The 12,531-nt window shown below is 62.4% G+C and overlaps 2 protein-coding genes across 2 annotated transcripts; one reads left to right on the top strand and one right to left on the bottom strand.

Annotated features, from left to right (window-relative positions):
* Window positions 1–559: 559 nt before the first annotated feature.
* LOC131564845 (ADP-ribosylation factor-like protein 3) lies at window positions 560–2,404 on the bottom strand. The gene is made up of 6 exons (XM_058815444.1): window positions 2,387–2,404; window positions 1,908–2,051; window positions 1,704–1,820; window positions 1,547–1,597; window positions 679–864; window positions 560–607 (listed from the first exon to the last, which is right to left on the bottom strand). The coding sequence occupies exons 1-6, from the start codon at window positions 2,402–2,404 to the stop codon at window positions 560–562; spliced, it is 564 nt and encodes a 187-aa protein (XP_058671427.1).
* Window positions 2,405–4,283: 1,879 nt separating this feature from the next.
* Window positions 4,284–12,195, top strand: RGS14 (regulator of G protein signaling 14). Its single transcript, XM_058815364.1, has 15 exons — window positions 4,284–4,438; window positions 5,752–5,773; window positions 6,858–7,012; window positions 7,118–7,210; window positions 7,706–7,849; window positions 8,000–8,149; window positions 8,314–8,434; window positions 8,512–8,636; window positions 8,713–8,916; window positions 9,014–9,090; window positions 9,603–9,729; window positions 9,995–10,076; window positions 10,239–10,297; window positions 10,512–10,626; window positions 10,895–12,195. The coding sequence occupies exons 1-15, from the start codon at window positions 4,394–4,396 to the stop codon at window positions 11,122–11,124; spliced, it is 1,749 nt and encodes a 582-aa protein (XP_058671347.1). The 5' UTR covers window positions 4,284–4,393; the 3' UTR covers window positions 11,125–12,195.
* The last annotated feature ends 336 nt before the right edge of the window (window positions 12,196–12,531 follow it).

The raw sequence follows: 12,531 nt of genomic DNA, 5'->3' as shown, positions 1-12,531 counted from the left end.
TCCCTCCGGTGGTGGCTGGTCCTGTCTTTATGCTTGTCCCGAGTCCTGTGCGCACATGGGGCTCCCCTGGCCAGCGAGAAATGCTGAACTGAGGCTTTCCTGGGGCAGCACCGGTCCCATCCTGCGGGAGCACAGGGGACACAACATTCGGGTGCCTGGCGGTGCAGCCAGCGCCGTGTTGGGGTGCCCGGGCTGCCCGGGGCAGTGTGTGGGTCACAGCAGCCCCTGTGGGGTGTGATAGCAGCGTGGATGCACAAGTCCTGGGCAGGTTCTCATGCTGGAGGTGTGCACGCCCTCAGCACGGTGGGACACGTGCTTCCCTCCAACAGCACGGGGGCTGCAGGGGATCGGGGATCGGGGCTGTGAGGAGCCCGTGGAAGCCCAAGAGGCAGGGAGAGGGGAAGCCGATTGATTTGTGGAAGACTGGGTGGGAAAATCATCCGGGCCTGGCAGTCTAAGGCTCAGGGCCCAGCCGAGGCTCTGGGGGAGTCGAGGGACATGAGGGGTTGGCCGTGGCGTAGGGACCTGTAGCTCAGTCCCGTCTGGCACTTGGCAGCTCTCACTTCTTCCTGTTCATGATCTGGCTGGAAATCCAGTTCATCCCATCCTGGAGGGAAGAAGGATGTGAGCACAGGCCCTGGGCCCAGCTCTGCAGAGCCCACAGGGCCCCATCCCTACCTGCACCCCTTCCCCAGACAGGGCCGAGCAGGCCTGGATCTGCCACTCCCGGTCCCGGTAGGTGTGCAGGCTCAGCCCCTCTGCGATTTCAGCTGCAGGTGCTGCAGTCACCAGGTCCTGCTTGTTGGCAAACACCAGCAGCGGGACCCCCGTCAGGGACTCGTCCTCCGTGAGCTCTGCCAGCTCCTGCCAAGAGAGAAGCTTCTCCCAGGGCTGCTGTCCCCCTCCATGGAGCTGGACACCTCAGCCCTCCAAATTCCTCCTCTCTGGTGCTCATGGCAGATAAGGAATCTTGACATTCCAAGGGAGAGAAGCTCCCAAAGGAGCTTTACCTCCTGCAGCTCCATCAGCCCAGGAGCCCCATGCAGGGCTGCTTGAGCACTGAAATCCTCGCAGCCCTGAGAGCCCTGGGCAAAGGGCAGCTGCAGGAGGCTCCTGGCAGTGCCGAGCTGTCTGGCACACCCACACGGCCGGCTGTTCACAGCCGGGGCTGGCACTTGGAGTCTCACCTTCCCCTCTCAGAGCTCCAATCCCAGCGTTTGTAGCTGAATTTGCTGCTCATAAACCTTTGTTTGGCCGCATCACTAACTGGGTGCTGGGTAGGGTGAGGGCTGGGGACTGAGGGGTCACTTTCACCAGGCACTGTCACCCTGTGCTTGGAGCATCCCAGCTCAGGGGGAGCTTCAGGGCCATGGAGTGGGGCATCTCTGCCTGCTGAGATCTTGAGTCTTCCCTCAGAGCTCTGAGGACAGCACAGTCCTCCTGCAGCACTGCCCCATAATTCAGAGCAGCTTTGCTTCCCCCTCATCCCCGCAGAGCTGGTGCCATACAGATCTGAGCCCCAGCACCCCACAGCCACCCCTCATACCTGCCCTGTCTCCTCGAAACGCTTCTGGTCAGCGCTGTCAATGACATAAATCTGCCGTGGGGACAAAAGGGACAGTCAGGGGTTCCTTGCCTGGCTGCACAGCCCTTCTGTGGGGCCCACACAGCCTGCACAGGCCTGGGGGTGCTGCCCCACTCACCAGCAGGTCTGTGCTGCCCAGGTACTTCTTCCAGTAGGGGCGGATGGAGCGCTGCCCCCCGATATCCCAAACGTTCAGCTTCAACCCGTGGGACTGCACGCTCTTTATGTTGAATCCCTGCATGGGGACACAAACCCCAGTGTCACCCAAGGGATGGGTGTGCCCTGCGCCCTCTGCCCTGCCCGTGGCCCCAGCAGCCCCTACCTGTGTGGGGGTGATGGTGCTGACCTCCTCAGACGCCAGGCGCTTCAGCAGCGTGGTCTTGCCCGCGTTGTCCAGCCCCAGCAGGACGATGCGGAGCTCCTGCTCCGGGGATCCCTTCAGCCTCTGGATGACGGAGAGCAGCCCCTGGGGGCAGGGGGTGCTGGGGGAGCCCTCTGGGGTGCTGGGTCCCTTCTTTGGGAGGGGGGAGCTGGGCACGCTGCTGGCTTTGGGTACCTTGTGTCTATGGCCTGAGCGAGCATCAAGGCCCGGCTCCCAAGGTGTTCAGGCTCGGGGTGGCCCCACAGATCTGCCCAGCCCCAATTCCCCCCTCCCCGGGTGTGGGACCACTCCCAGCTTCTGGGCACGCAGTAAGGCCATGCCCCAGGCAGAGCCCTGCTCTGGCAGCCCCTCCTGGCGGCACTGAGTGCTGGTGCTGTGCTCCCCCCTGGAGCCGGGGGGATGTCACGGACCCCGCTTACCTTCTGCACATCCCCCATGGTCCGGGAGTGGCTCCGGCCCGCGGCACCGCCTGGGGAGCTGCCGGGGGCTCGTCCCCGGGGCCCGCCGGTGGGTTCGTGACTGGCACGCTCCCCGTTGTTCCCGGGGGAGGAAGAGGATTACGGGCTCCGGAATTAGCTGCTGTTCCTCCATTTACCCACAGTGTTAAATAATGCCCTCGGCAAATCCTCCAGCCAGCTGTCGCCCCGCCGTCGCCTACCCCCGGGATAAGCCAGGTGCCCCCGGGCTGGGGCACAGGCCATCCCTCTCCCCACAGAGGATGCCGTGCCCAGGCACAGGGCTGGCACAGCTCCACACGCTGGGATACCTCACATGGAGGCAACACCAAGCTGTCCCCTTGCAGGGTGGCAGAGGAAATTGCTGAGCTTGCTTGGGGCCACGTCAGCGCCTGCCACAGCTCCCCAGTGCTGCCCAAGGGAAACCACCAGGCCCTGGAGCAGGTTGAGGCTGGCTTGGCAGCAGCTGGAGCTTGGGGATGACACAAGACCAGAGGGGCTCAGACACATTCTCCAGCAGCCCACCCCCAGCCCAGGTGGGGTGAGGGGCTCATCTGTTCTCCGTTTGGATTAAGTGCATTAATTAAGCAATGTCTTTGATTCCTGCATGCTGCAGTTCCATCCTCAGATCAGGTTTCCCAGCAGAGAGGTTGTCCTTGTGGTGAGGACCATGAGTCACGCACTCTTGGAGAGACATTTTTATTTATAACTCTGGTGGCAAAGCCAAGCCAAACAACACAGCCACACTCCAACAAAGCAGAGGGGAGCAGCACGATCACCCCTCATCCCGCTGCTGCTCCATGCATGGCAGGAGGCAGAGGGGCAGCCAGAGGTGCCACCCTTTGTTCCCCTCACCCAGAGACCCTGCCAGCCCTCTGGCTCCTTGTAGTGCTCTGCTTTTCTGCCTGCTCACAGTGGGAAAGCTTCATTTTTTTCTGCACAGATCTGCATCCAACTTAATGTTAGGGTTCTGCTTTTGCTAGGTTAATCACCCACCTTACATCCCCGTTATTAGCATTTCCCTGAGCAGGTTGCCATGGTGCTCTGTGGTTTATCCTGCGCTCTTAGTTACTGAGATTTCCTAACAAATAACCCAAAATATCCTCCACTGGTTTGTGGTTGCTGATCAACATGGAATCCCAGCCTTAGGAGATGGGCAAAACTGCTTAGGCATCACTTTGGTGACTCCAAGCTGCATGCCCACTGCTCCTCCCTGCCAGGTTCTGCTGGCACGCACACCACAGGCAGCCCTCCCCAAACGCTGTCACTGGGGCCAGCCCCACACCCTCTGTGACCAGGGCAAGTGGCACCAGGCTGGTGGCACCAGGCTGGGCCTGCTGATGTCCCCCTGCCCCTGCAGCCCCTTCCCCGGGGTGATGTGATGGCCGGGAGGCTGCGGGGAGGGGACAAAGGGCTGGTGACCCCAGCCGAGCTGGGAATGGAGACTGGGATGGGTTTGGGAACAGGGATGCAGATGGGGATGCGGTCACGGATGTAGATGTGGATGGAGACAGGGACAGGGATGGGGATGGAAACAAGGACGCAGATGGAGACGGGATCGCGGATGTGGATGCAGATGGGGAATGAATGGGATGGGGATGGGAAACAGGGATGCAGATGGGAATGGGGACGGGAAACGGGGATGCAGATGGGACTGGGATAACGGATGCGGATGCAGATGGAGACGGGGACGGGCACGGAGGCGCAGCGGCGCCGCGGCGGCTCCGGGCCCGGGGCTGGGGCCGGTGTCCGCCGGGGCGGGGCCGGCGGCGCGGGGCGGCCCCGCTCCCCCGCTGCGGTCTCGGTTCCCATGGTGACACTTCCTGTGGGAGCCGAAAGCGGTAGTGTGGCGGTGCCGGGAGCGCCGGGCCGGGCCGGGCCGGGAGAGCCGCGCCGCCGGCCGGGGATGCTGCGGGGCCGCGGGCCGCGCCCGTAGCGCGCCGGGCCGGGCCGGGCCGGGCCGAGCCAGGCATGCAGGGCAAGGGCAAACTGCTGGTGGTCCACAACGGGCGCATGGTGAGTGCCCGGGGCGCCCGTGCCCATCCCCCGGGGCTGCCCCGGCCGGCGGCGCGGCGGGGACTCGGTACCGGGAGTGCGGAGCGGGCGGGCAGAGGGTGCGGAGCGGATAACGGGCACACAGAGCGATGTGTGGAGTCAGGAAACCGGCAGGTGGGAGGTGTGGGGCTCCTGGGCAGGAAGGGCAGGATGGGCATCCCAAGCAGGCGGAGCTGTGTAGGGTTTAGGGCAGGCAGCGGTGTCCGGGGTGGGTAACGCGTGTGGGGCCGGGGCGGTGAGCAGCAGGGCTGTGTGAGGCTTGGCAGCGTTGTAGGGGATGTGTGGCACTGGGTGGTGGACAGGGGGATGGGGATGGGGTCACAGGAGTCAGCAGCGCTGGTGTCCGTGTGGATGCGGGCAGCAGGGATGGATGGGGAGGAGCAAGGAGCTGGCAGGAGAGAGGGACGTGGGACCGGGGTAAGGGACATGGCAGAGGAATGTGGGGTGGGGTGGCAGCGAGAGGCAGGGCTGGGATGGTGGGTCTGGGATGGAGACAATTGGGAGCTGTGTGGGGGGCACGGCCAGCTGGGCCAGGGGCATCATGGAATGTGGGCACCCCTTCCAGGGGCATCCTGGAATGTGGGTACCCCTTCCAGGGGCATCATGGAATGTGGGCACCCCTTCCAGGGGCATCACTGCAATGTGGGCACCCCTTCAGTGGCCCCAAGCAGGGGATGAGGCACAGCACCCTGCAGCGAGTGCGTGGCTGGGCTTTGGCCATGGAGGCTCTGCCCATCTCTCTGTTTGGCCGCTCCACCCCAGGGCTGCTGTCTGGGGTGGCCCAGACACCCTGTCCTGCTGTGCCCTGCACTGTCAGCACCTGGTCCCTTCTTTTGGGCATCTCCTCCTGTAGCTCCAGGCTCCAGGGAAGGAGGGAACAGGCAGTTTGCCTGCTTGGGGCTGTGGTTGTCCTTCCTTCCTTCCCTCCCCTCCTCCCCTCCTCTTCCTGTGCCGTGGAGGCTGCTTCTCTCTTCCCTTCTTGTTTGGGTGGCAGGTTACATCTGATAGCAGCTGCCCTTCCCCAATTGCTGGCCTGGCCCTGGGCCATGGAGGGGTAGGAGAAAGGCTGTGCCCCCTTTGTAGGTCTCTGCTGGCTGCCCTGGGTTGGAAGTGCTGTGTCTGCCCCTGCCACAGGGCAGGTAACACCAGAGCAGTGTTTGCTGGCAGTGCCTCTCGCTCTGGGCTCAGCTGGGCTTGCCCTGGTGCTGCTGCCACTCCACCGGGCCAGCAATGCCACGCAGCCCTTCTGACCTCTCTTCTTTCCACTCCCACAGGGCCCGGCCGTGTCAGATGGAGGTAAGGCTGCTCTCTGCCCTGGGACAGGAGCCCAGCATCACCTTCAGGGGAGGGGGAAGCCCACAGGCAGGGGGTGCCAGGGGCAGGGAGCCAGCAGGCAGCGAGGTCCTGTGTCAGCACGGGCTGTGCCATGGGAGGGTGCAGGGCTGAGCCCTCTGCCCAGCACTGGCCATGTCCCCCCATCCCTCCCACACGGCCCCTGATGCCTGTCCCTCCCTCTGGATGCTCAGCTGGCACTTTGGGGTGCAGGGGGCTGAGTGGCTTCCTGGGGCAAGGAGAACCTGGGTACCAGCCAGGCCCAGGTTCCCTAAGGGAGTCTCTGTCTGTCTGTCGGTCTGACTGTGCACTGGATATCTCAAATGGTTTATTTAGCTGTATTGGCCCCATTTATTCGTGGTTTAGCCCACCAGGAGGATAAGTACAGGAGGCCTGGCAGAGGAGCAGCCTGACACACCTCCTCTGTTCCTGCCAGCTTTGCCAGGACAGCACTGCTTCCATAGCCTCATCTTCTCTTGTTAATGACCCCCTGCTTCAGCTGTACACCAGTCAAACCAGTTCCAAAGCTGGGCTTGCCCCTGGGAACTTCCATCTTTGTGAGCACATGGCCACCCTGGGTTTCCCCAAAGTGGGGTTTCCTCAGGGTTGGGAGCTGGAAATTACATTTTCTGTGCCCTCCACATGCTGGGTTTGTCCCTCATCTTGGCCAGAGGAGTAGAGAAGGTGGGCTCAGGCACCTCTGCCCATCTTCCAAGCTTCCCTCTACTCTGTGTGCCCTCTGTGTCCCCTTCCACTCTGCTTTCCCCATGGCTGTCTTACCCCAGGAGATGAGTCACGGGTGGAGTCACAGTGACACCCAGGGTGGGCACAACTGCCAGCCCTGGCAGGGAGGGCTGTCATGCCAGGAAGTGCCAACTGTGTCATCCTGGTGCTCAATCCTCCAAGGATGCCACGGTGGTGCTCCTCATGTTCCCTACCCAGCACTCACCAGGTCTGATGCAGATGGGGCAGGTGGAGGCTGCTGGTGCTGGGGGGTGACACAGGGGGGACAGGGAGACAGCCAGAAGTGACACTTTTTCTCTTTTAGAGTTGAATGCCTCCCGGGCCCGTGGCAGCAACCACAGTGTGAACAGCCTGCCAGGGCCACCAGCCTCGTGTGGATCCACCCAGGGCTCTGTGGTCAGCTGGGCTGAATCCTTCGAGACGCTGCTGCAGGACCGTGTGGCTGTCACCTACTTCACTGTGAGTGTCACAGCCCAGAGCTCAGCCCCTGCCCCGTCCACCCTGGGACACCGACTGTCCCACAGGCACGGTGCCACCAGGCCAGCAGCTCTCTCTGCCCTGCAGGAGTTCCTCAAGAAGGAGTTCAGTGCTGAAAATGTCTACTTTTGGCAGGCATGTGAGCGCTTCCAGCAGATCCCAGCCAGTGACACGCAGCAGGTACCAGCTCTGGGCAGCTTTGCTCACAGCTGCTGGGAGGGATGTGGGCAGAGCTGTCCAGGGGTCCTGGCAGTCCCCTCTTCTGGGGGCCTGAGCAGGCTGGGGGCTCTTGCAGAAGGAATAAGGAGATGGATGTGATGTGCATCTGAAAAGCCACAGCTGGGACTGCCTGCCCCACAGAGCAGGATGTGCTTCCCCTGCCAGAGGGTGGAGAGTGTTTCTGGGGAGACAAACAAGACCAAGGGCAGAGCTAGACAGGGGACCATGGGGCAGAGCCAGGTAGCTGCAGGGGATGGTTCCTCCCTCAGGTTGTGCCTCTGTGGAGACACTGCTGTGTTGTGCCCAGAGCTCGGTCCTGAAATCCAGGTACTGAGCTGGTCCCAGGGCAGGTTGGTTCTTCAGGGCTCAGGTGTCTCTGTGGGGTGAGCAGGGGCTCCCCTGGTGTGGTGTAGAGGAGGGGGTTGCTGGTCCCAGCCTGGCCTCCTGTCCCCCCAGCTGGCCCAGGAGGCACGGCGCATCTACGATGAGTTCCTCTCCAGCCACTCGGTCAGTCCTGTGAACATTGACAAGCAGGCCTGGATTGGGGAGGACATGCTGGCCACCCCCTCCCCAGACATGTTTCGCATCCAGCAGCTCCAGGTAAGGCAGCACCCACAGGATGGGGCGGCTGTGGGACCACCCCACACGTCACACAGCATCACTGCTGTCACCGTGGGGCTGTGCCATGGGGCAGTGCCCGGAGCCTGGAGCTGTGCAGGGCTCTGAAGGACACACATCCTCCCTTTCCAGATCTTCAACCTGATGAAGTTTGACAGCTACACACGTTTTGTGAAATCCCCCCTGTACCAGGCCTGCCTGCAGGCAGAGAGCCAGGGCCAGCCCCTGCCTGACCTGCGGCCCCACTCCCGCAGCAGCAGCCCCCCTCCTGACCTCAGCAAGGTGAGTCAGGGGCAAAGGGCAATGGGGACACATCCCCAAGGTGCTGGGTCCCCTCCCTGCTGCTCAGCCCCAGGCTGGGCACAGACAAGCAGCCAGGGCACCAGGGAAAGGGAAGGGGGACCCTCAGGTGTTGCCATGCTGAGATGCTGCTCAATTCACCCCAGAAGACGAAGCTGAAGCTGGGCAAGTCGCTGCCCATGGGCGTGGAGACGGCGGGCAGCAGTGCCAGCCGCAGCCTGCAGCGCTCCTTCAGGAAGGGAGAGCGGCGAGAGCCCTCCTGGGCAGGTGGGTGCTCTGCTCAGCAGGACAGAGGGGCCTCAGGGGTGTTCATGTCCCCACCACCGTCCCTCTGTCTGTCCTAGAGGGGGGAGAAGGCAGCAGGAGCGCCATGCTGTGGAGGGAGTCCCAGGGCTCACTCAACTCCTCAGCCAGCCTGGACCTCGGCTTCTTGTCCTCGGCCAGCACAGCCACCAGCCCCTGCACGGAGGTGAGTGGGCACCACGGCACTGCCAGGGCACCACGCTGCCGCTGGCTGGGCTCATCCTGCCACATCCCTCCCTCAGGGCCAGCAGAAGAGCCTGGGGGGCAGCGAGGCAGAGCTGCCAGGCAAGCCCATGAAGTACTGCTGTGTGTACCTGCCCGATGGCACGGCCTCGCTGGCCTCTGTCCGGCCCGGCCACTCCATCCGGGACATGCTGGCCGGGCTGTGCGAGAAACGCGGCTTCAGCCTGCCCGACATCAAGGTGTTCCTGGTGGGCAATGAGCAGGTAGGGCCGGCAGGGGGGAGCAGGGTTTGTGCCAGCCAAGCCATCCTTGTGCCGGGACCACCGTGCTGGCTCTCTCCTGATGGTTTGTGTCCTGCAGAAAGCGTTGGTGCTGGACCAGGAGTGCTCCGTGCTGGCAGACCAGGAGGTGAAGCTGGAGAACAGGATAAGCTTTGAGTGAGTGGGAGCTGTAACCGTGTTCACAGGGGTCTTAGGATGAGGGAAGAGATGAGGATCTGACTCCATGTTTCAGAAGGCTTGATTTATTATTTTATGATATATATTACATTAAAACTATACTAAAAGAATAGAAGAACGGATTTCATCAGAAGGCCAGCTATGAATAGAAAAAAGAATGATTACAAATGCTTGTGGCTTGGACTCTTTGTTCGAGCTAGCTGACTGTGATTAGCTGTTAATTAAAAACAACTAACATGGGCTAATCAAAGATCTACTTGTTGCATTTCACAGCAGCAGATAAGCATTGTTTAAATTTTGTTCTTGAAGCCTCTCAGCTTCTCAGGAGGAAAAATCCTAAAGAAAGGACTTTTCATAAAAGATGTCTGTGACAGGGAGCTTTGGGGCTGATGCTGTTGGCCACGCACAGTGCCTCAAACCCAGTCCCCCAGGCAGTCCCGTGTGCCCTGGCTCTGCTCCTGCCTGCAGCCACCTCTTGTCCCCCTCTGCAGCCTGGAAATCTCCTCCCTCAACAAGACCATCCGCATCACAGCCAAGTCAACCAAGCGCATCCGGGAGGCGCTGCAGCCCGTGCTGGGCAAGTACGGTGTGAGCGTGGAGCAGGCGCTGCTGCGCAGGGTGAGGAGCCTGGGGGCACGGCCAGCCCCCTGCTTTGGGGGAACCCTGCCTTTGGGGTCAGGCCAGGGGCTGCTGGCTCTCAGCAGGCAGTGGGGAGCAGCGCTGTGTGCCTGTGAGCTCCTACAAGCCCTGTTTTGGGATGGGCTGTGACATCCTGCTCTGTGCTGGGAGGGACCAGGGGGTGTTGTCTGGCCAGACGGGTGCTCAGCCTGGCTGCCTTTCCGTGCCACAGTGAGTGTGACACTGGCTGCTGTTCCTGTTGCAGCAAGGTGAGCCAGCCACCCTGGACTTGGAGAAGCTGGTCAGCACAGTGTCTGCTCAGAAACTTGTCTTGGAAACACCAGCAGGTAAAGTGTCCTCCAAACTATGTCCCCTTAAGCCACATCACCCTGAAGGGCACCCAGAGGGTCAGGCTGTTTTCTGCTGGCCATGGGACAGGGTCCATCCTGTCCCTGCCTGGCCAGCACCAGGATGCTGGAATGGGGCCCTGAGCATCCCTTCCCTTGCAGACGTGCGAGTGGTGGGGAGCGCTGAGGCTGCGGCTGCCTGCTCTCTGCTCCGGAGTGAGGTGAGCATCAAATCCCACCAGCCCTGGTCAGAGATGCCCTCTCAACTGCTGTCATGCTCCACAGGGAAGCTGGGCCCTGCTGTGGCCCCAGCACCTGCCACAGGGCTGGGCAGTGGTGCCAGGGCAGGAGCCAGGCTGTGGGAGGGCGATGGGGACACAGCCCAGGCTGTGGTGCCTCCTTGCCTATGGCTGAGGCCTGGGCTGCTCATTGCAGGAGGGGAGCCCAACAGGAGCAGAGCCTGACACACGATGGGAGATGCCCTCCTCCTTCTCCAGGCCACAATCTTCAGCTGCCATGAACCTCAACCGCCGCACGTACGACCTGGAAGGTGAGAGCTGGCATGTCTGAATGCTGAGGGGCTGGGGCAAAGCACGGGCTGAGGGATGCAGAGCCCCTCCTGGTGTGCTGGGGACGGCTGCAGGGTCCCACTGAGATGGGAATGGGCTGTGGGAACTTGGGGTCTGGTGTGGAGCGGGGAGAAGGTGCCAGTGCTGTGCCTGGGACACGTTCAGGGTCATATCAGGTGGAGGGGGCAGCTGAGGTGCTGGGACAAAGCCCCAGTGCCTGGCTCAGGTGCATGATCTGCATTTCCCCAGGGCTGGTGGAGCTGCTGAACCGTGCCCAGAGCTGCCGGGCCAACGACCAGCGTGGGCTGCTCTCTAAGGAGGACCTGGTCCTGCCCGACTTCCTCCAGCTCCCCGTGCAGGACAGCAGTGCCTGTGAGGGGTCACAGCAGCCCAGTGCCTCTCAGGCTGGCTCTGAGGGAAGCAGCTGCCCTCAGGACGAGCCTGCTCTGGCTCAGCCTTCGTTGGACCACAAGCTCTGATGAGTGCTGCTGCACGTCCACACCCGGCGTGTGGCACCCCCAGGCCATGCCAGGGTTCGAGAGGGGCCCGACAGCCCCTGCCCTGCACCGCTGACACTGCCCAGACTGCAGATCCATCCACGTCCTGTCCCACGCTGTCACGTCGTGTCCTGTGAGTGGCTGAGCAGCTGCCATGCCCCGCTGTAGGGCCACATCCTGGTGCACACCAAGGGACTCTTGTACATAGTCTGAACCCTCGTTGCAAAGCACTTTGCAACGTCCCTGGCACTGCCCTGCCCAGTGCCCCTGCCCTGCCCAGCACATCCTGCCTGTGTCACACAGCCCCGCTCGCTCTCTGGGTGGGGAAAGCTCCCTTCCAGCTGCAGGGTGTGCAGGATGGACAGGCTGGGTGGGGAGGAAAGGCAGGCTCCAGTCCTGAGCTGCAGTGCTGTGGGCAGGCAGGGTCAGCAGAACTTGTGCCCCGAGCTCAGAGCCAGATGCAGCCCTGGCCCCGTGGGAACGGGGCTGCCCTGTTGTTGATTTGCAAGTCCACCCTTGCTGGGGAGGGTGAGCGTGGCCCTGCCAGGCTGTGCCCCGGGCAGGCTGTTACGTCTGCATTGCGTGAGCGTGGCCTGATCCTGCCACAGCAGCACTGCTTGGAGCAGGGTACGTGGTTCCTGCCCCAGGCAGCCAGAGGCAGAGCCAGCAGATGGTGCCAAAAAAGCCTTCCTCCTCCTCCTCCTCCTCCTCCCCGCCGGCGATCCTGTGTGGGCGGCTGCTGAGGGACAGGCAGGAGCAAATCCCCATCTCCCCTGCCCCATCCCCACTGGGGTGTGGGTGCTCAGCCTGTAGGACAGCTCTGCTTGGTGCCAGCAGAATGCAGCAGCCCTGGGTGTGAGCACCTCAGCCTGGTGTGCCGGTCCCCAGCGTGTGCCCAGCCTGTCATTCCTGCCAGGAGCCTGGAGCCTCCATCTGCCAGTCCTGGCTGGGCACTGCTGGTCCCCATGCCCAGCAGCCCGGTGTCCGCAGAGGTCCCAGACAGAATCTGCAATGGAGATGTTCCCCCAACAACAGCCAGGAGATCCCTCCATCCTTGCCAGAGCCCCTCCTGCCTGTGCCTTGGGTAACCACTGCACCACCACTGCCTGGCCAGAGGCAGAAGGGTGACCCAGGGCCCGCAGGCTTGCCCAGAGATGGGGGCATGGCCACCCAGCCCTATGCTGCCACAGCCAGCCGCAGCCCTGTGGCCTTAGTCAGAGCCCTCCTGTGTCTCTGTGATGCTGCTCAGTTCTGTCTGTGCTGTGGAACCAGGGGAAATAAAGAGCATTGCCTGGAGGTTCCTTTCTGTCCTTCCTCTGCCATCAGGGCTGGATTGTGCTTTTCCCAGCAGCAATGTCCCCTCAACCCTCCTCTCCCCACAGAGCCTTC

The sequence above is a fragment of the Ammospiza caudacuta genome, chromosome 16 (genome assembly GCF_027887145.1).
Source record: "Ammospiza caudacuta isolate bAmmCau1 chromosome 16, bAmmCau1.pri, whole genome shotgun sequence".
NCBI lineage: Eukaryota > Metazoa > Chordata > Aves > Passeriformes > Passerellidae > Ammospiza > Ammospiza caudacuta.
Note: the sequence above shows the minus strand (reverse complement) of the source record. Positions and strands in the feature narration are given on the sequence as shown.